Source organism: Danio rerio, chromosome 10 (genome assembly GCF_049306965.1).
Source record: "Danio rerio strain Tuebingen ecotype United States chromosome 10, GRCz12tu, whole genome shotgun sequence".
NCBI classification, from domain to species: Eukaryota; Metazoa; Chordata; class Actinopteri; order Cypriniformes; family Danionidae; genus Danio; species Danio rerio.
Genome location: NC_133185.1, coordinates 33,393,048 through 33,417,088, shown reverse-complemented (window position 1 = coordinate 33,417,088; position 24,041 = coordinate 33,393,048). Strand labels below are relative to the sequence as shown.

General features: G+C 35.9%; 1 protein-coding gene across 14 annotated transcripts in view; it reads left to right on the top strand.

The window, feature by feature from the left end:
* bbx (BBX high mobility group box domain containing) overlaps positions 1 to 24,041 on the top strand; it is a 56,991-nt gene that overhangs the window by 26,438 nt on the left and 6,512 nt on the right. For 7 of the 14 annotated variants that reach the window (XM_021479389.3, XM_009305469.5, XM_073914909.1 and 4 more), the window contains 10 exons: positions 1,549 to 1,616; positions 7,018 to 7,098; positions 7,240 to 7,314; positions 7,398 to 7,475; positions 12,892 to 12,969; positions 15,971 to 16,823; positions 18,837 to 18,975; positions 21,673 to 21,821; positions 22,023 to 22,112; positions 22,477 to 22,668. In XM_021479389.3, the coding sequence (XP_021335064.2) occupies positions 1,549 to 1,616; positions 7,018 to 7,098; positions 7,240 to 7,314; positions 7,398 to 7,475; positions 12,892 to 12,969; positions 15,971 to 16,823; positions 18,837 to 18,975; positions 21,673 to 21,821; positions 22,023 to 22,112; positions 22,477 to 22,668 (1,803 nt within the window). The remainder of the gene's footprint in view (positions 1 to 1,548; positions 1,617 to 7,017; positions 7,099 to 7,239; positions 7,315 to 7,397; positions 7,476 to 12,891; positions 12,970 to 15,970; positions 16,824 to 18,836; positions 18,976 to 21,672; positions 21,822 to 22,022; positions 22,113 to 22,476; positions 22,669 to 24,041) is intronic. The other 7 variants (XM_073914914.1, XM_073914913.1, XM_068223979.2 and 4 more) reach the window with 2 other exon arrangements.

The window sequence follows — 24,041 nt, the reverse complement described above, 5'->3', positions numbered from 1 at the left end:
ACACACACACACCTCCGGATGACAACGCTCCCGCTTCAGCCCGCACCCGCCAGGTTTTAGCCTGAGAACCCGCTCCGTTTTCTGCCCGCCGTGCCCGGTCCCGCTAGAGCGGAGAACACAACCAAATATCACCCAGTATACAGTCCAGACAGCCAAGCTGTCTGTACACACACAGCACAAAGTACACAGAGCTCGTTCGTTCGTTCGCTCTCTCTCTCGCTCTCTCTCTCGCTCTCTCTCTCTCTCTCTCTCTCTCCCCGCGCCAGATTTCTGCGGCGCGGGAATACATTTCCGAATAAATCGCGGGAGCAGAACTCTAGCACGGAGCTCCATAAACAAACAGCACGCGTCGCGTTTTTAACGTGACTTTGCACGCGATAAGATAATATATCCAGTTAACCTGATACAGTACACGCGGTTACAAGTAACAAATCACAACTAAATACATTTGCAAGCTAGAGTAAACGAGGCAACAACTTTAACCGCACGTACTTACACTTGAGAAATGTAGGAAGAAACCCATCCTGACGTCCATCAGTTACTCTTTACTGATCCTTCCTTTAACAAACTCAGATGAAGTATTCTTTGTAGCATGTAGCTTCCAGAAGTTTCCAACTGCTTGGTTATAATGCTGATGTTTCATCTTTGGGTAGAGACTCAATATATCCATCTGCAGTGTGACTTCAATCGACCGGCATGTTTGTGTGCGTGTGTTTGTGGGTGTGCGTGTGTTTGTGGGTGTGTGTGTGTGTGTGTCTGGGTTACTGCGTCAGAGGGCGGGGCCTCAGGTTTGAAATCTCCCGGGTTTGCGCGTGCACGTGAAAAACTTTGTTTCGTTCGTACGTCATGGCGAAACACCTAATGAGTCGGTATCAAGGCGACTCGTTTGAAGCACTATGATTCGACTCTTTTATAGATGAATCAACAGTTTTAAACACTGTATTCTTACAGATTTAAGCCTTAGCTGGATACTTCACTTCACTTAGAGCTGTGTTACACACTACATGGAGGGGAATTTTCAAAAACCCATAATATGGGCTCTTTAACTGTTTGCTAGTGAAATGCTCAGTTTTTCCACTTAAGCTTACTTTACGTCAGGTAAATAGCGAATGCGCTCTTGGCGTCACGCAGCTGGCTCTTAAAGGGAATGGGAGATGAGACTTTTATTGGTTTATTCTCAAAACACACCTATAACTCATTAAGAAAATAAACTCAACCCTTTTAGACTATGCGCAACGGCGCAAAGCGGATTTTCCCATCCTTAAATGAGCAAAAATGCATTCTGACACGCCCTGAAAGTGTTTGCGCCCTGTGTTATCGCTCTGCGCATGTACCGTCAAAATAGAGCCCAATATCTAATAAGCAATATATAAACTTTTTGCGGTCCCCTGACACATTTTCGTTGTTGTCTGTGCTATTTGCAGTGCATTTCTGTATTTGCATGTGTTGTGAGTATTTTCATGCATGCGTTTAGTCAGAGATTGATGAATTAATGTTTACTATTTGTATCTTTATAAAATCCCTTTTTTTTCTCTTATATGATTATAGATCCCAATAAGATGGGTGGCCTAAGCATGCTGCTGTTAGCTGGGGAACACGCACTGACCGCCAGAGAGGTAGAGCAACTTCAATTTAATGCATATAAAAATTGTGATAAAAATATGTGAAAAGACATTCTTTTTGAATGCAAACTTATAGACCGTGTGCAGGGGTCCCCCTGGTCTTTGGAATCCTTAAAAACTTGTGAATCTAGAAAAAAAAATTAATTCAACATCCTTAAAAGTTTTTGAAAATAAACATGCATGAATAGAGGTCCTTTAAAGTGCTTGAATTTGTTTTGAGCAGGATGTGTTCTGGAAAAACAAAAAATCCATGTTGTTTCCTCCGGTCTGCTTATGTGTTGTGATTTTGCCTACTTTGTCACTATGCATACTAGTTTGGTTGATTTGCATTGGTTAGGGTTACATGAAATGTTTCACACATAATTTCATACTGACATACATTGCACGATGTCGCCCACAAACAATACTACTTATAGTCTAAATTTTTGTATTAAACTAAATAGTTTATTTACTGTACTGGTGTATTGCTTTGCATTTTAAGATAATGTAAACCCATGAGGGAATAAAAAATTTAAAGCCTGTTCATATATTAGATGTTGGGGCTGCATGGTGGCAAAGTGGGTAGCACTTTCACCTCACAGCAAGAAGGTCGCTGGTTCGAGCCTCAGGTGGGTCAGTTGGCATTTCCGTGTGGAGTTTGCATGTTTTCCCCGTGCTTGCGTGGGTTTCCTCCGGGTGCTCCGGTTTCCCCCACAAGTCCTAAGACATGTTGTACTGGTGAATTGGGTAGGCTGAATTGTCTGTTGTGTATGTGTGAATGGGAGCGTATGGATGTTTTCCAGTGATAGGTTGCAGCTGGAAGGGCATCCGCTGCGTAAAAAATTTGCTGAATAAGTTGGTGGTTCATTCCACTGTGGCGACCCCAGATTAATAATGAGACTAAGCCAAAAAGAAAATGAATGAATAAATAAATATATTACATTTTATGCAAAGTAGATATAAGATGGCAAATAGGATATCAGAACTGTTTCATTTGGCCAAACGTTACATTGAAGAAGATGTAAAGCTTCTTTGTTTTGTGTTTGATAGTGTAACGTGCAACAATGTATTGAACAAGGCAACACAATGTAACTTTGCTCTCATTTGAAATGTCCCACATTAAATCCTTGAATTTGTGAGTACTGGACCTGCAAAGTCCTTGAAAGGTCCTTGAATCTGAAGTGTGGGGACCCTGTGTGTGACATATTGACAGATTTTGATGACTATTAGGATTAATTAAGTTTTAAACTTAAAAAAACTAAACTAAAATAGTCAATTATGAATAACACAGAATTGATAATACATAAAAGACTGTTAGTATTAGAAAGTCTGTATTGGTTGAAATTGTTTGCATGTTGCATGATTTTGGATATTTTTGTGTCCATACTTGTTTCTTATGTGTTATATTATGTTCAAATCTCATAAGAAGATTAAAATCGGTGGAGCAGTGTGTAGCACGTTCGCCTCACAGCAGGAAGGTCACTGGTTCGAGCCTCGGCTGGGTCAGTTGGCGTTTCTGTGTAGAGTTTGCATGTTCTCCCCATGTTTGCGTGGGTTTCCTCTGGGTGCTTCAGTTTCCCCCACAGTCCAAAGACATATAGGTGAATTGGGTTGGCTAAATTGTCCTCAGTGTATGTGTGTGAATGAGTGTGGATGGATGTTTCCCAGTGATGGGTTGCGGCAGGAAGGGCATCCCCTGCGTAAAACATGTGCTGGATATGTTGGCGGTTCATTCCGCTATGGCGACCCCAGATTAATAAAGGGAATAAACGGATAAGAAAATAAATGAATGAATGAAGATTAAAATCAATGTTAAAATGAATACTTATCAAATTTCAGAATATGCATTTTTAAATTAGCAAAAATAGAAGAATCATATGAAACTATTTATTGTATAAGTATCAGTATTTTTTAATCAGTCCATTCATAATTAATTGTAATAATCCTGCAGCTACAATGAAAGTCAGAACAGCATCTTTGCATTTGCAAATACGCCACAAAAATAACATTTCAAATGAATTACATTGTAATTGTAGATTTTTGCGGCAGGAACACAGCCATCGCTCCAGTCAAACGGCTTTTTAAAGCCAGGAACACACAGAGAGAGCTCCAGATGAGAATAACAGTTATTAGTCTAGATCCATGTCCTCATATCTGGATGTGATTGAGACAAATCTGCATCACTCTGTACTCACGGCAGACCTCTGATATAATGAGCACATGATCAGTGCTCACGTAAATAGACTGTGACAGGCCCATCTCCACAGATACAGCAGCGGCCTGTGACTAAACAGACTCAAACCACTGTTTTTGGGCCCCAAACTGGGTTTGCGTGCCATTAGGAGGGGCACATACTTCATAAATCGAGGAGCTTTCGAGGCGTTTTGTGTGCCAGTGTGTGTGTGATTGAGGGATCTGAGCTGTTTGTGTGTGTTCTTGCGGGTTCCTCAGACTCTCACCCCTGTTAATCCTCTGTAAATTCCATTTTCCTGCCACTAAGTGATCCTAATTGCCTTCGGCGCTGTGCATTTGTCACTGAAGAGGGCCACGGGAGGTTTATACAAAACAAAAGGCAGCGCCTCCATGTTTTGCGGACAAATCGCATTACATCATCTGTTTAGAGGAGCTTTACCTGTTGGCTGTATGGGATGTTTAACCAGGAGTTATCTTCGGAATCTCTCTGTTGTTGAATGCTATCTCACACACAGGTTGATGACTGGCGTTGGTGCACAACGAAAATTTGCTGTTTATTTACTTTCAAAACCTTTAGTTAAAGTTTAAGTTATATTAAAAAACCTTCCAAACTTTTTTGAGACAACGTTGGACTATTGTTTAGGATAGACACATATAATTGATAAAGTTATCTCAAAGACATTACAACGTTACAATATATATTGAAAATAGGGTTGCTCATAATAACCGATTGACCGTTAACCGAAAGGGTGTGTTTTTAACCATTTAATAGTATCAGTAAATGATTAAAAAATATTATTATATATACTTTTAAATGTTTGGCTGCATCAGGGGGCGATCACAACGAACACGCTTTTTGCGTTGAGAGGGGCATCTTTTGATTAGTTTACTAATGGTCGCGAGTGTTTTGCTGTGCCTTGCGTGGCGAGCGTTTTTGTTATTGTGCACTGTGTGCTCGCAGTTGAAAAATATAAACTCTAAGCGGAAAAAGCGTGTTGCGTCAGTCATGACTTTTCATTCTTCAATCAAATCAAAGCAGAGGTGGGGTTGCTGTTTTTATTTGACGGAAGAAAAAAAACACATGATCGGACAAACATCATATGCCGGTTCTTAAACAGAATTCAGTCAGTGTTTTCGTTTTGTAATCTAAACTTGTCATTAACGTGAAAGATATCTAGGGCAGGACCATTTCTTTTATTACTTTTATTTAGATTATTCTGTTTTTCTATGCTGTTGGAATCGCTGTAGGTGGTTGAAGATTTGCTGTTGTTCTGATGTTCCGTATGCTGTTGTTCACATCTTAAAATAAATCAGTACTTTAAAATGCAATGTTTAATGTATCAGACACAAAATAGACACGTAAATTATTTATTTTATTAAATTAATATTCGGTTAACGAGCAGGGGTTGCCGGTTGGCAAAATTAAACGAAATGAACATCCCTATTTTAAAAGATTTAATAAGAAATATTCATGCATTTTCCTTCGGCTTTAGTCCCTTTATTCATCTGGGGTCGCCAGACACCCTTCAAGCTGCAACCCAGTACTGGGAAAAATAAGAATTATAATTAAATTATTTGGAATTATGTGGAATCATTTATGGTTAAAAAGAAAATATTGTTTTTGTTTTTTTTTGGAGTAAAGCAGAAAATAAAGCTTAGAAATTACATTAAGAAATCAATTAAATTGTATTAAAATAATATGTATTATTATGGATTTTAATTGCATATTAGAAATATACTACAGTTATATTGTTTTCAATCGTAATAATATATTGCAATATGTATTTTTTGATGCATTTCAGTTGCATAAAAGAAAAAAATCTTAACTTTAAATAATCGGTTTGCAGCTACTTTTTAAAAATGACAAAAGTAAAGAAGGGAAAGATCAGTAAATTCTATTGTTTTATTGTTTTTTTAACCTTCATAAACACCATATTGCTTTTCGGTTCCTCTAATCTGATTTGATGTTTAAAGGCATGCTTTTTTTCTGTAATATGGTAACAACCAGTACAGCGAAGAAACGGCAACATGGCGGCAACATCCAATTATAAGGCTAAAAGAAAATGTCTGTTTCTAAAGTCTTGGAAGCAGACATTGTGGGAACAACACGACAAAAAAATGAAGTGATGTTTTGCACAATGTGCCGTCAGTTTGACAAGTCAGCCACCTTTTGTTAAATAATTTCGAACAGCTATAAAATACCTCCACATTTTCCATACTGCTCTTTTTGTTTGCATAAAACTTTGAATTTCGCTCATTATACGTTTATCCACATTTTTTAAGTATTCAAATTCTAGATTTACAGACGTTATTTTTGACGCATTATTTAAAATATGTGGCTAAAAATAGCTATTAACTTTTCTTCTCTTTTTTTATTTTTATTTTATTTGGTGGGGCCAGTGGAAATTTTGGCAGGGCGTGTAAAAATCTGAATCACTGGCCTGATCGAACAAGGAGAAAAACCATGTGAACCCTGTATGCCCAAAAATCTTATAAGGCATATTTAGAAAAAATATTTAATGATATAATAAAAATATATAAGCATTACGGTTCAGCTCTAAAGACCAATTAATTTTTCAGTAATTTATTTTATTTATTTTTAAATTTTATTAATAATTATTTAAGTATTTTTAATATACTACAAACCACTAAATGATTTCAGTAATTATAATAGAACATTTAGTTTGATCACTTGTTCTTGTATATATTTTAAAGTCAAAAAAAGGTTGTTTAAATTTTACTTAAAGATGAATTTTACACTCAATTACGACAGACCATTATCAGTAAAAGTAAAATATCAAAATGTGTACTAGACACATTATATATATTATAATTATATATTTTTTTAATCTGAATATTATTAAAGCTATAATTATGTTTATTTGAAATACTACTAAAATAGCCTAAGTCAGTGGATTTCATTAAACAAAATGTTGACATAATCATTTGTATGTTTTTCCATTGCTGATGCTTAGTTTTCAAGCACAGCTCATCTCCAGTCACGTTATCTGTCACTTCCTGTTTAGACAGCGTAATTGATGGCTATATATATTTTTTATTTTATTGACTCTACCTGTGGCTTTTCCATCAAACTGTCAACAGAGGGAGGTGTTGAGTTGTAAATGCCAGCGGTCGCTTCAAGGCGAATGTTGATTTAAGATTGTTTGTTTATGGCTTGTTCTACTCCACTGATTTCATTTCTTTATTTTTTGAATGCTTTCAGATTTCCTCCAGCTCTTCCCAGACTGGATGCACAGATGTTGCTAAGCACACTGGGAAATCAGCCCTTTTCCAGCTGGCTGAGGTAAGATTACCTAAAAAACTTGTCTGTCAGACCCATAAAACCCTACTTAGCGCTGAGACGTCTCAGATACGGATGGTTGCCTGTGAACGTGTAAATGATTTGCTTAATGATCTGAACGTGTTTTGTTGGACTTCTTCTCAGATTTCTTCCAGTCCAGCACAGTCAGCTGGAGGAAGTAAGAATGCAGAGGACACAAGCTCACTTACACATGTAGAGGTGAGGGACAGTCAAAGCTTTTCTAAGGGGTTCTTTAAATTACATCTGAACACTGATTATGTTTACTTTTATGACCTCCTTAGGCTTCTGGACCGTCTCAGCCAAGCTCACCAGACCTGCCCAAGAGTTGTGTTAAATCACCCCTGTTTCAGCTGGCTGAGGTACAGTACTAAACTAAATTAACATGAGTTTTTGTGATCCAATCCAAAGGGTCAGCTGTAGTTAAGGTTTAAGGTTATGACGGTATAATAACAATATCACGGTTTCATGATATTGTGATCACTGCTTTAAAATATGTTCCTTTTAAAGGTCTGGGTAAAAAGCAACCATAGATATTTACATTAAACATCGCCTACGCTATTGTTGTCTATTGGAAGGAATGCATCAATAGAGCCACCATTTTAATATAGGGTAGCGCTCCTTTAAAAGGAATGTGGGATCAAGGTGCAGTGGAGGGCTGGCCATCAGGAGCCATAGAGATACACACGCACATATATACATATATCTATGTTCAGGAGTTTTCCCGGTAGTCAGGATGCAAATATTTTTTTTAAATTACAAAAATTATGATTTTACATCATATTTCTACATCGATAGATCAGTGACTGCACGGGCATTGATGACAAAGTGTGTGTTTGTGTGCATGGAAATGTATTATCCACCCTCCCTGTTAAATTTGATCTAAACCTTGTCCTGAAACACATCCTCTCTCCAGCTTTCACTTTTAATTCTGAGGGAATAATTCACTCGTAAATAAATCCCCGTTATGAACGATTTGTTCACTTAACGTTAGCCAAGTTTCTGGCACCGCAGTATCTTTTTATCGTATTAAATGTACATTGTTTGCCTATTTTATTCAACAAAACTAGCATAAGCCTGGTATTTAGTGCGATATGGTGCTATACAGTGCTAAAGTCTAATATCTCCAGATTGGCTTTAGTCTTGACTAGTGCGGTTGAATGACATTTGTTCTGGGAGCACTGTATAAATGTGGCGGCGCTATTGACGCATACTCAGGGTCCGTATGCGATATCTAGTGTATATATCTATGAAAAGCAACAACAAAACACTACATATTTTAATTTAAGAAACATTTAAGATATTTCCCAGTACTGGGTTGCGGCTGGAAGTGCATCCGCTGTGTAAAACATGCACCGGAATAGTTGGCGGTTTATTCCGCTGCGGCAACCTCTAAATAAATAAGGGACTATGCTGTAAGAAAATAATAAAATGAACATTTAAAACATTTACAGTAAACATGTCAGGCTAAATAATTCATGCAAATCCTTGACTTCTGCTGTCTTTGTTAGTTTCAACAACAGATTTCTTGTGTTGAAAAGGCATCTCTGGATACCTTTCTTTTCTTTGGATATAAAGTAAGCAACTGCACTGTTCAGGTCTATAACATTACAAATGTCTGCTCAATCGCTGAATTTAATGATCAATATTTTAATAAAAATATATACTACATACATGAGTATAAAAATATATACAAACAGATGCCATGAAAAAATATATATGCTGTATAAAAATAGAACAAAAAATCAGATATGCTGTATATGATAGGAATGTCAGCTTTTAATCTTGTCCAGCAACATCACAGCAATTTTGGTCTGAATAGTGTTGTCTTTTGCACCGTTAAGCCCGACCAGTAGCTTTTAATATGGATGGTCCTTTTCTGCTGGAGATACTGTTGCCCTAAAAAAGGTCTTTGACAACATAAAAAAGTTACATATACCATAGTAACATTATGACAGAAGATGGTAATGGTTTTAAAACCTTGACTTTTCCTAACCGTGGTAAACCTTGAAACCAGTTATCATCCCATGCCTAGGTGTGATCATTACCGTTTCCACCTAGTATCAAAGAAACAATCCAATTTTTAATTCATTCAGCCGATCTCTGGGTCTGGCGGCAGTATTTTTAGCTTAGCATAGTTGATTGAATTGGATTAGATCATTAGCACCTCACTCAAAAATGACCAAAAAGCTTAAAAACTTTTACTATTATAAGTTTGACTCTTCTGTAGTTTATGTCATGTACTAATAACAATGTAAAATTATGTTATGTTAATTAAAGTTATGCTAGATATGGTGAGGAAGTATACTTTTATTCCTTGATTCCAGGTATCTTTGCTGCCTAAAAATCTTGCAATAACTTATAAACATGATGTTTTTAATTTTTTTTGTTATTTTACAATTTAACTAAAACATTGTCATACAAATTGACAAAGGTTAAAAAAGTTCAGCTTAGCAAAACATAAAATAACAAGAATAATATATAAACTCAAAATATTGGAATATCTTTTTAATAAATAAATAATAATATTTTCCCAGTACTGGGTTGCAGTTGGAAGTGCATGTGCTGTGTAAAACATATGCTGGAGTAGTTGGCGGTTCATTTCGCTGTGGCAACTTCTAAAAATGAGAGCCGAAGGAAAATGAAGGAATGAATGAATAATAATAATATGAAATAATACAGCAATAACTTATTTGTCTAATCTATGTATTAGAGCTTAATATCTTAAATACTTTAAACTAGAATGACATACTTATTAGAGCTTATAAATAGGGCAAAGATCACTATGGCTGTATATACTTTGATTTTGTAATGATTTGAAAAAAAAAATTTATGTTATGAACTGCAGCATAGATAAAAAAAAAAAAACGTTGGACTTGCACTTAACAAGAGGATTCAAATCATATTTATAAATCACAATATAGCAACTAACCTTATGTGTTTGTTAAAATAACTTTTAGATTTATAATTACAATTATACATTTAGTATTAGAAAATTAAAATGTTTTGAATTAAATTATATGTTAGTATAATGTTATACAAACTAATCACTAACTTTCAGCTAATATAAAAAACATTCTAGGAACCAAAAAGTTAGGTAAAAAGCAGGGTATTTTAGTAGATTATTGTAAACTTCAATTGCTAAAACCTGAAATGTAAGCTAAAACATTCTGTCTTTTTTTCCCCACAGAACTTTTGTTAACCGTTTGCTAGTTTTCGCTATGTAAGCAAATATTTGTCAGTCAATGACCACAGCAGAAACCTTCAGTGACTTACAGAGTGCCAGTAATACTCGTCACTTCTGCTTTTGCTGGTGTTTTACCTGAGAGAATACCAACTTCCTCAATCCATGTAGCCATTTTGATACTGCTGCGTTTCAAGTTGTTGCTTTTGTTGGTGCCAGATCTTGTCAGTGTCATTAATAAGACAAATCAGCTGGTTTTCTTTGCTTTTTGTTAGCACTTCTCTTCTGAAATGGTGTCACAAAATAATCAAGAAAGAATGTGACGCAAGGAATGTAGTTTAAAGCTGAATTTTTTTTTTTTTAAATCCCTATTAATGGTGGCACAGAATGTAACACATGAGGATTGCTGTTTTTAGGCAGTGTTGTTGTTGTTGAATAAAATATTTAATGTAAATACAATATAAAATGCATAGTCTATACATAAAAATGGGCATCACGGTGGCGCAGTGGGTAGCACGTTCGCCTCACAGCAAGAAGGTTGCTAGCTCGAGTCCCGGCTGGGTCAGTTGCCATTTCTGTGTGGAGTTTGCATGCTCTCCCTGTGTTGGCGTGGGTTTCTTCCGGGTGCTCCGGTTTCCGTTTTATTTTTATTTTTTTGAGTTGTTGCATTTCTCATTAACTTAAATAACTTTAAGGATAGTGCTTGCTTGTTCCCAGCAGACACACAACATCATAAGACGTTGATATTAGGTTAGTTTTAGATCATGACGTCAGGTGACCAAAACTCAATGTCTAGCTACCGTCTAAGAATGTTATTTTGACGTCCAGTAATGACGTTGATATTTGGTTGATTTAAGGTTGTGTTGGAAAGTGACCAAACCCCAACGTCTGATAGATGTCATAGTGGTAACATCCACACAATGCCAAGGAGTAACATGATTAGACGCTGATATTTTGTTGATTTTAGGTTGGACATTGACTTTGGGTTCTGACATCAAACCGATTTTCATTTCCAAACAAAATCCACCATCTCTACGACGTTGGGGTACAACGTAAATATGGCGTCATGATGTCCTGAGCCTGCAGGGTTACTAATAAAACTGGACAAAAGCACTGAAATGGCTAAATAACAACTTTTACATATTTAAAAATAGGGCTGCACGATATTGGAAATTATCAATATTTTTAAATCTGCTATATATATTAAAATATGAATACAACTTTATTATATTATTTACTATACTAGTTGCATAACTATTTGCAAAAAATTATATATATATATATATATATATATATATATATATATATATATATATATATATATAGTCTTCGTTTTATACTCAATTTAATAAAATTAATTGTTTAATTTGTCAAAGTTACAAATGGAACAATTTCTTAAGCATGAATGCTTTTAAAATCCATTTCCATACTACTTGAATAAAGTCAGAGACCATTTTTTAATTGAATATTTTGTTTCATGCAGTAGTGAATTAAAATACACTCAAAAAATGTGTGAAACACACAAGTATTGAGTTTTATCTGGGGACAGCTTAATTGTTTAATGTTCAGTCTACTTGTAAAAACGAATAAGTTAGTTCATTAAAAAGTTAATTCCTTCATGTTGTCCCAACACAAATCGATTGTGTGGAACCCAGTGTTTTTCACATTGTAGGATCCAAATTGATAGCATTTTATATTATTTTTATTTGGTGTAATTTTATTGTATTTTTATATTATTTTAAGAAAGTACAAACTACCAATTTGACACATGGTGATAATGTAGCATTTACTTTGCTATTACTCTGCAATAAATGACTATTGCTTAAAATCAACAGTCCTGCATTAAAGTAAAATGGGTTGTGAACACAATTTTAGATTGATTGGGCCGACTCTGTAGGAGAGTGTATATGCATAAAATATAAGAAACGATCAACAAGCATAGATAAAATCAATAAAGAAAAAGATACAAATTAAATAAACAGCTTATTATCGTTTTCTGAGGAGTTGAACTGTATTCAGGTGTACAGTAATTGAAAAATCAAATGTAAAATAATACTGCTTAGTCTCTCGTTTTATCAACAATTCAATAAAATTAATCGTTTTTTAAATTGTCAAAGTTACAAACATTTTCTTAAGCCTGAATGCTTTAAATATCCTCACAGTCAGAGGCCTCAAAAACACTTGCGAAATGATCAGTTATAATCCAGACTCAACGTTGTGTTTACTCGCGATGTGACTATGGTAAATGATCACATTGCAATATTGATGCTGAAACGATATATTATGCAGCCCTATTTAAAACTTATTTTTGTTATTATAGGGGAAACATCATTATTTTTTATTTCTTTATGATTTAAAATACTGACTCTTTGCTGTTTCAAAAGAAGGAAAGTGTTCCTGCACAGTGCAGTTTGCTTTTTTGAAATATCTTTATTAACTGCAAAAAACCTCCTAGCAACCACATAGCAACACCCTTGCAACCTCCCATAATACCCTATTAGTGTCACATCACGTTTTGCATGTTCAAACATCACTTTGCTAATGCTCTTGTTCTAGTCAGTGGTTATAATGTGTGTGTTTGTGTGTCTCTGTAGCAGATCTCTTCCAGTAGGTCTCCGTCAGCATCTGAAGGGAGACAGTGTGGCCAGTCGGCCCTTTTCCAGCTCGCTGAGGTACATCAACATCCCACACACACACACAGGATAATGAAAGATTACAAGACATGAGGATGAATCTTGTGCTGCATGCAGTATTTGATATTATAGTGCAGAATTAAAGATCAGTGAGGCAGTGGCTGGTGTTGACCGGTTGGCATGGACAGTGGCAGGCAATGTTATGTAATGAATGCTAGGATGATTTTGATGCATATGCTGCCACCTGGTGGATGTTTATATATTATTAAGTCACTAAAATTGACTTGATATGTAGTATTTTAGTCTATCATATAGGTGGGGGTGGAAAATACTAATCATTTATCTCTTTTTAAACTTGAATCAGTCTTTAGGTTAAAAAAAAAAATCTTTATTATTGTCATTTACTTAAGTTGTATTGACCTTATTCTAAAATGCGGAAGTGCGCCTGTTTTCGCGATTGTTTTAGAACTTCTGATTCAGTCGCCTATGGGAGAAATGACTAGGAATAATAAACGGCAGAAAACGGTCAAACTACTTGCTCTACAAACAAATGTTTGTATGACTATACAGACCAAGTAGATTAATATAATAAGGAAATATCAGTTTGCAACATCAAACAGCAAAACGAGCAGTTTTTAATGTCTAAAAATGAATGGAAGTGAATGAAACCGGAAGTCTCGAGCCAAAAAGAAACAAATGGCTGCACCCGCTCGTCGGCAAAGAATAAGGTGAATAATGCAGGGGTTCCCAAACTTTTCACTCTGTGATCCCAAAAATAACAATTCCAGTGACTCGCAACCTCCACTATCCTCCGAGGTGGTTTTAAACATACAAATATAGCACACAACAATGCACACACACCAAAAATTCCATAAAAACACAAGCATATTGCCAACACAAAATGCAACAGTCTAACAACAAGATACTTTTTCATAGTCAATTATTCATTTGTTTAATTTAATATTAACCTCACCTGTTGAGACTGGTGGGCATAATGTTTACGGCACAAGTCTATTCTTGGTTTTATTTAGGAGACCACCACTTGGAGATCATTATCCATGTTCATTTATGGCCTTTATTTTTAATGTAGCCTTTGTGCGTGTCGTAAAGGTGGTAAAGTTTAACTATTGCTGTAAATTAATATAACATATTATATTATATATAATACATGTTAATATAACAATCACAGAAGGGGTCACAATCCAATGGGGGAAAAAAATCATTGAAAAAGTGATGGGTTTTTGATTAGCATATTGTTTTTTTATATATATAACTATTAAATATTATTTTTAATCATTGGAAGGTGGATAAAATAGTTAAAAAATATAAAAAATAGTTTAATAAAAATTTCTTTGATTTTTGGAAATCACCAAGCAATCCTCATTGTCCCTTGACCCCCACTTTAGGAGCCACTTATATAATGTATAAAAAATGACCAGTTGTATACAATATGCATTTGCTGAATGTACTTAGCAATATGTTAATGCAGTTAGTACATGTTGTTTTAATGATATTTAGATGTTTTTTAAGGAAAATAAGACAGAAATATTGATAAAGAACAGGATTTGTGACAGTAAAATACTACTTGACTAAAGTCTGAAACCTTTTTTTATTAAATATATTGTTTCACTCAGTAGTCAATTAAAAACACTCAAATATGTTTGCCATTTGCTCAAACTACTTGTTTAAAATGAGCTGAAACAACAAAATTGTTGAGTTTTATTTAGGGACAACATAATTGTCTTTTGTTCAATCTACTCAAATTTGTAAACTAGATGGTTAACTTAATTCCTTCATGTTGTCCCGACACGAATCAGTTGTGTGGAACACAATATTTTTCACAGTGTTGGATCCAAATTAATAACATTTTATTTTATTGTTAATTAGTGTAGTTTTATCGTATTTTATATTATTTAAAGCAAGTACAAACTACCAATTTGACATATGGTGACAATGTAGCCTTTAGTTTGCAGTTACTTTACAATCAATTACTAACATTTCAAATCAACGGTTCAATATTAAAATAAAATGGGTTGTGAACACAATTTCATTTTGACATTCATGCAGCTTATATGACATCCAGTAGCCCAGTGGTTCTCAACTTTTCATCAAGTACCACCTCAGAAAAAAAATTGTCTCTCCAAGTACCACCATAATGACGAGGCAGATTAATTCCTATTATTAGGTATATTTATTATTGTCAGACACTTTAGTAATTAAAAATAGTTTGAACATTAACACTGTACTGCTTATAGGTATAAAAAAAATGTAAATAAAGACTAACAAAATAAAAAGTCAACATTTAAAATGTGCTTTTCAAAGTTAATTAAAAATAGTAGGCTACTATTTTTAAAGTAAAAAGAAAACTGTACTTAAATGTAAAGTGTTAACAAATAGTAACCTATTCATCAAAACCTTTAAATGTTACTTGAACCTCGTAAATATACTCTATATGTTATCATATTCATAGATAAACCATTTCTGATATATTTTGAAATATGTTGCATGTACACATGACCCATTCGTATATTTGTGAAATCTAAACATTTTATCTAAACAACTTGTATTTTAAACGATTTGGAATTAAATATTTAAATTAGAAGTTAGATCTGCTTACTGGCAAAGTTGAGAATCCTTTAACTTTATGCAAATGAAGAGTGACTTTCTTGAGCGACAGCCAATAGAAGCACCATTAGAGCTCACGTGATCCTCTCTCAGCTCCCTCAGAGGCCTGTTGTATTCTCCGTGCTGTAGACATACACAGACCTGCATTTGCAACAGATCGCCACCCTGAGCGACAAAGTTAAAACTACAAAATTATCTCACCCATTTACTTCAGGTTTTGGAGCCTCTTCTAAAGTTGTGATGAGTTTAATTCAGGTGTTTTTGATTAGGGAGAGGTTGAAATTGTGTAATGTTGGTGTGCCTTTGGGAACAGGGTTGGGAAACACTGGCCTATTAGACTAGAATATCAATACCACTGTTTCTTTTCATCACAAAGCTCCATCATAACATGATGTCATTGTCTGTCCATATATAGATGTGTTTGGCCTCTGAGGCTGAAAAGATGGAAGCTCGATCATCTCAGCCGTCTGGCGGTTCTTCCTCTTTATGTGCTCAGAGTAGCACAGAAATCCCAGACCGTGAAGAGCAGAAAGAAGCTTCTGAGCTTCCTCTTACCACATCTTCATCATCCTCTACCTCCGGCTCGACTTCGTCTACCCCTACTGAAACCAGCCCATGTAAAACACCCAAGAAGAAGAAAAAGAAGAAAGAAAACAAGGAGTCGGATGAAAATCCGGCTTCGCCTAAAAAGATGAAAAAACGGCAGTCGCCCGAGTCGGACCTGGACAGCGTGACGTTCACCATCGAAGCGGTAGTGAAAGGAGCTTGGGGTTCAGAAGAGACGCCCAAGAAGAAACCCCGTCCCTCAGAGAGCGAAAGCAGCCCGACTGCGGAACAATCTCCGTCTGTGAAGAAGAAAACAAAACCCAAACCAAAAAAACAACTGAAGTTAAAAGACGACGCCATGCAAGAAGAGGAAGAAGATGCAGACAAAGTTGCAAATAAGCCTCAGGATGTTGAGATGATAACCGAGGAAGCTCCCATGACCCCTAAAACAGAGTGTGAGGATGAATTTGATGTAAAAGTGGAGCCCCCTTGTGGCATGGAAGACGCAATGTTGCAATTCTCTCCCATGGAGCCAACAGAAGTGGACGAGAAAGAAGACTCTGACGCCAAACCACTTGAAAGCAGACAGGAAGATAAAGACCCAGAGGTGAAGCAGGAGGTCTGTGGGTCCAGGAAGTCTGAGAGAAGCTGTAAAGGAGCGCTTTATAAGACTCTGGTGTCTGAAGGGATGCTCACATCGCTGAGAGCAAATGTAGACAGAGGTAATGCGTTCTGCATTTTGTTGATTTTATCATATGCTGGATGTGAAACTGATTACCGGTTAGTTCCAATTAATGATGTGGGGCAAGTAGTAACATGGAAAAAATATACTTCCCATTTTTAACGCCTCTGTGTTTTATTCTGCAATGTGACAACACCACAGAAAGAGTACTGTGCTTTCTAGCATTTTATCTAAAAACGTGTTTTTGAGGGTCATTGGACTTCCACTGTAGAGCTGAAGATATATTTATTTGAACTCGTATTGTACTGAATTTAATTTAGTTTTTACCCTTAAGGGAATAGCTCTAAAAATACACCAAATCATTTACTCACCCTCAAGTGACTACAAGTCTTTATGAGTTAATGAGATTTTGTGTGTGTGGGTTAAACACAAAAGAAGAGATTTCGAAGAATGTTGGAAACTGGTAGCCTTTGTCATCGATACTGTGGTCATACTTGTCAACATTGGGATGTGAAAATAAGGGATATGTCCAGCATAATAAGGGACTCACCCCCCCCTAAAAAAATCCCCACATTGCTAAATCTGTTCTTCTGGAGATGTTTCCTTGTAAACAAACAGTTAAACGGTCAATAATAGACTGGCCCATGCCTAGTCAGTAATTTTCATTCATTCATTCATTTTCTTGTCGGCTTAGTCCCTTTATTAATCTGGGGTCGCCACTGTGGAATGAACCGCCAACTTATCCAGCAAGTTTTTACGCAGCTGATGCCCTTCCAGCCGCAACCCATCTCTGGGAAACATCCACACACATTCACACACACACTCATACACTACGGACAATTTAGCCTAGCCAATTCACCTGTACCGCATGTCTTTGGACTGTGGGGAAAACCGGAGCACCCGGAGTAAACCCACGCGGAGGCAGGGAGAACATGAAAACTCCACACAGAAACGCCAACTGAGCCGAGGTTCGAACCAGCAACCTTCTTGCTGTGAGGTGACAGCACTACCTACTGCTACTTTAAAAATACACACATCTAACGTTATAATGAAAGCATTTGACTGCTTTCCTAAATTCTTATGCTTATTTAGAACAAAATTAGTTGTGTTTGAAAAAACCCCTACCAAGATCGAATTTGTTGGATGGTATTATTATCAATTATGTTTATATGTCTGTTCAAACACACACCCAGAACCCAGACTTTCACTCTGCTTCAAATCATGCATACAAAATCAGTTTGGAAACAGCGTATATTTATCACTAAAGAGCATTTCAGCTAACAGTCATGCATCCGCAATATGACTGTTTTGAGGATTGTATAAGAGGGCCGACGGCACCTGTAATGGAAAAGAAATGAATCGCACCGTTTTTATGTTCATATTTAAGTGTTTTCATGCCTAATCAAAATAAAAGCACAGAACCGACTCACATTTAAGAGCAAGGAATGTCCCCTGGTGGTTCAGCGGTATGGGTTGCAAATAGGGAGGATTGGCTCTTTAATGTTTATTGCCACCCTTCAGAGAAAGACTGAAAATGTGGGAGAAATACGGGAAAATACCTTTACGAGATGATAGTGCAGGGGTGGCCAACCTTGTTTCTGGAGAGCCACCTTCCTGCAGATTTCAGTTGCTACCCATATCAAACACACCTGAACCAATTAATTAGGACCTGAACACCACGTGATAATTACAGGCAGGTGTGTTTGATATGGGTTGCTACTGAAATCTGCAGGAAGGTGGCTCTCCAGGAACAGGCTTGGTCACCACTGTGATAGTGGGATAGAATTGTAAAATACGGAAGAATCCAGGGAAAAACGGGAGGGTTGACAGGTATGACTGGTAACATTCTTCAAAATATCTTCTTTAGTGTTTAACAGAAAAAAAAGAAGCTCAACTAGTTTTGGAATAAGATGAGGGGGAGGATATCATGACAGAATGTTTTGCTGAACTATCCCTTCAATATGATTCGGATGGCTGGGATTTTAAACAATTTAACGTTAAAGTGAAAGAATTTATGAATGAATGAAAAACATGTTTCTGGTTTGTTTTCTAGGAAAAAGAGGTTCAATGCGAGGGAGTGTGTCAGATCACGAGGGCAGCTGGAATGACGAGAACTGGGGATTTTCTCAAGCTGCTACCAGCAACCCGAAGAAACTCAAGAAGTCCAAGTCTAAAGATGAAACCACCCCAGGGTAAGCTGGAATTTCTCCATCACATTATTCACTGAGGATGCAGTGATTATTCCTGTAAAAGAGTTATTCTTTTGTTATTATTCATCCTATTGAGGCTGCTTTTAACTAGCTGATTAATCAGATTATAAAAAAGGCAATTTTCTACAAACATAATCTACAAAATCACTGAAATATAATCATGTCGGGGCTTAAAGTGGTGTCAATGAAAATGCATATCTTTATTCAAGCATATTGCTGTTATGGTAATTTGCTAAGTAAAAGTGTAGTTGTGCTAAATATTGTATAACTTTTTTTATTTGCTCTGTGTTTTAATTGTATGATTTGCGATAACACAAGGCTTATTAAGGAATGTACAGAGGAACGACTCAGTAGGTAGGGCTAGTTGGCATTTCTAGGTGGAGTTTGCATGCTCTCCCTGTGTTCGCGTGGGTTTCCTTCGGATGCTCCAGTTTTCCCCACAAGTTCATAGTCATGTGGTATAGGCTAAAATTGACCGTAGTTATGTGTAAATAAGTGTGTATGGAGGATTCCCAGTGATGGGTTGCAGCTGGAAGGGCATCCGCTACATAAAACATATGCTGGATAAGTTGGTGGTTCATTCCACTGTGGCCATCCCTGATTAATAAAGGGACTAAGCCCATTGGTGTATTTTTAGAGCTATTGCCTTAAGCCATTCCCATTTTTATCAGTAGTCGCCACAGCGAAATTAACCGCAAATTATGTTTAATATAAATATGATACAATAGAAATATGTTCCATAAATAGTATGCTTCGTGAGCTTTTTTGTTGCCTATGCATTTTGTGCATGCTAAAATTTAACACAATTCAGGCTGATATGCTTGCCAAAATACATACTTTCCCTTTTTGACACCTTTGTGTTTTATTCTGCAAAAGTGACAACACCACAAAAGAGTATAAATTGTGCTTTCTAGCGTTTTATTCAAGAAAGTGTTTCTGAGGGTTTTTGGACCTCCACTGTAGAACTCAAGATATATTTATTTATTTATAAATATGATATAATAGGGACGACAAGGTGGCTCAGTGGTTAGCACTATTGCCTCACAGCGTGAAGGTCCTGGCTTGGTCAGTTGGCATTTCTGTGTGGAGTTTGCAAGTTCTCCCTGTGTTGGTGTGGGTTTCTTCCGGGTGCTCTGGTTTTCCCCACAGTCCAAAGACATGGTGAATAATATACCGCAATATATAGCACAATGTATAATGCAATATATATCACAATATATACCGCAATATATATCATGAAATGTACAGCAAAATATACCGCAATATATCACATTATATACCGCAATATATATCACAATATATATTATAATATGTACCGCAATATATCACAATATATACCGCAATATATATCACAATATATAATGCAATACATATCACAATATATACCGCAATATATATGATAATATGTACCGCAATATATACCGCAATATATATCACAAAATATACCACAATATATATCACAAAATATACCACAATATATATCACAAAATATACCACAATATATACCACAATATATGCTGCAATATATATCACAATAATTATATATATATATATATATAAATATATATATATATATATAGATAGATAGATAGATATATCTCAAAATATACCGCAATATATATCACAATATATACCAATATACAGTTGAAGTCAGAATTATTAGCCCCCCTGAATTATTATCACCCCTGTTTATTTTTTTCCCCAATTTCTGTTTAATGGAGGGAAGATTGAATCAACACATTTCTAAGCATAATAGTTTTAAAAAACTGTTTCTAATAACTGATTTATTTTATCTTTGCTATGCTGACAGTAAATAATATTTTACTTGATGTTTTTTAAGACACTTCTATACAGCTTAAAGTGACATTTAAAGGCTTAACTAGCTTAATAAGGGGAACTAGGCAGGTTAGGGTAATTAGGCAAGTTATTCTATAACCATGGTTTGTTCTGTACACTCTCGAAAAAAATAAAGGGGCTAATAATTTTGTTCCAAAAATATTTTTTTAAAAATTCAAAACTCCTTTTATTGAAGTCGAAATAAAACTAATAAGACTTTTTCCAGAAGAAAAAAATATTATCAGATATACATCACATCACAAAATATACCACAATATATACCGCAATGTAAATCATAATATATACCGCAGAAAAACAAATCGCGATGTCAGATTTTTTCAATATCATGCAGCCCTACACTAAAGGCTAAAAAAGTTAACCAACATGCTCAGGGCTGATTGATATAATGTTATAAATTATCAGTTTCTCAAACAAACCCACCATTTAGCCTCGTAAGAGCTCAAGGTATAGTCAGTGTATTTATTTTGTTTTGCCTGTGTATGCACTTTTTCCCCTTTTAATTGCGTATTATGAATCATCAAGTACAAATAATCATCTTAATACGTTTAATTGTTGAAAATAATGTTGTAAACTAACTTGACGCATTTCTCAAAAGCCGTCCATTTCTGTGCATTCGATGAGTAACTCTTACGTAGCATAACATTACACATTTCAAGCATGCACCATACTCATATTTGTCACCCCATGATCATAGTTTACCAGTATACAGTTCCATTGTATGTCACTGTGCAAGATTGGAGTTAATCTAGAAGAGCCTGAATTCAGGTGAGCAGAAGCTGCACACAGACACACCTAATGCTTTACTATCTATAAACTTCTCAGACTAGGAAAGCTTGAGGAGGAGTTCGAGAAAAAGTTCAACAGCTTACCACAGTACAGCCCCCTGACATTTGACAAAAAGAGCGTGGCGGTCACCAAGAAGAAAAAAAACAGTACGTCCAGCCCTCCCGAACCGCCCAAAACCTGCAAGGGTGAGTGCGCTCCATGCATGGAAACTGACATCACTTCCTCAAGGCCCACACACACTCCTCATTTCCTCATTGGCTTTACTTTCTTAGGAACTAGTCATCTCATGTTCAGAATGACATGATCTCCATCTAACATAGCATGCTGTGTTGTATTTTTTTTTTATTATTTTATTTTTTTTGCTATTTTATTGCTTTTGAAATTAGGTTCATCCTCATCTCAGAAAAAGACCTTATTCCACAAGATAGTGAACAAGTACAAACACAGGAAGGAGAAATCCAGTGGCACAGACAAAGGTGAAACTGCACAGCCATTAAAAACTGTTCTTCATTTTCTGTTCAAATGTCACGTGTGTGTGTGTGTGTGAGTGTTGGAAACTGTGCCCGTTTGTATTGGTTGTTGTTTGTCCGTGGTTTATCTGGTGTTTCAGTATTTCCTGCCACAAAGAATTGAACGTGGTCATATCTAGGTCATTGTATAGTCTTTCCTTAAATGGGCACCCGTGCCACCTTTATGTAAATACTATCGTCCAGTAAGCCACAATACAGCTAGATGAATCCCATTTTGTATGCCTAAAGCATCATTTATTGTCAGAATGTCTGCATTGTGATGTTGTTTCTTCTTTTTTTATTTGTTCATGTATTTATTGATTTATTTTAGAAGTCGCCATGTTTGAGCCTGTGGCTACAGAAAGCAGTCCAGCGGTGAAGTCGAGCAGTCCGTGTGTGTCTCCTTCTCCCGAACCGCAGAAGATTTTGGACATACCTGTGGGAAGTCAGAAAAGAAAGGCTCGGAAGAATAAAATCACACATTTGGTGCGCACGGCTGATGGTCGTGTTTCACCTGCAGAGGGTGAGCTGAGCCACAGTTTCCTGTTGCAGAGTTTTATTGAACATTTCTCAGTAGCTAATTTAGTCCAGAGACGTTGTGTACTCTTTTAAACCATAGGTCTCAAACTCAATTTCTGGAGGGCCGCAGGTCTGCACAGTTTTGTTCCAAACCTAATCAAATGCAGCTGATCCAAATAATCAAGTCGTTCAAAACCAATAGAGTTTATTAAGCAGGTGTGCTTTGGAGGTGGTTGGAGCTGAACTATGCAGAGCTGTGGCCTTCCAGAAATTAAGTTTGAGACCATTGCTTTACACTAATAATTGAAATGCTTTCTTCCCCTTTATATTGGAATGTCTTGTTTATTTTTTTCTTAGTTAAATTGACTTATTTATACAAAAACCCTTTAAAAATGTAATTCAGTTTAACAGTAGTTTATGCATCAAATAATATAATGTGCCATTTGAGCATATAAACTAATTCACTGTCATTTTATTATTTTTTTAAACCTTTTTTATTATTTTTTTAGACATTAAAACACAACAACTTACAACTTTGGTCCAACAAACATTCACACCACAATTGACAATAATAAAGCATGCAATATACAAACAATCCATAAATAAGTATAGTGATAACAGATTAATACAATAAAAAAATCATAATATTACAATTAAAGTAAAGTTACAAAAAGGAAATAAATAATGAGATAAATACTATAATAAATAAATAATAATAAAAATAATAAATAAAATAATAATAATCTTCTGTTTTAAACTAAATTGGTCTGATCTTCTTCAATTCAACTATTTCTTGCAGAATTTATGTTTTTAAAGTAAGCCATGAAAGGTTGCCTGATTTTATTGAATTTGTCTTCTTTCTTTTTTGGGAGAATCTGATTTTCTTCAGTTCCAAATGTTTCATTACATTCCTCACAAGATGTATATATGTAGGAGCGGCTTTCTGTTTCCAGTTTAATTCACTGGTATTTTAAATGAATTCTTTTCCACTATCCTTCAAAATTCTAGTTTTTACCATAGACTGTAAAATATATGGACATAGTGTCCGTGACGTCACCCATAGGTTTCTGAAGAGCGCAAAAGAAGCCACAAGTAGGCGCAGCCAACCGTCGCCATTTTGCTCGCGCCTCATCACACCCACGGTGAGATACCAAACAAGGGCAAAGAGGCGGAGAGTGAGCGGAGCTCCAGACACCTGCTGGCATTTAGCTTGGACCTGGTTCAGACACACTTTACTTTGGGAGAACGCTTAATACTTTATCACCTGTGACTCGTTTGTATTCTATCCACTTGTCCTTGGTTGTACACTATATCAATAAAGTGTTTAGACTTTTAAAAACACTGCTGTAATACATTGAGCCACTAAACATTGGTCTT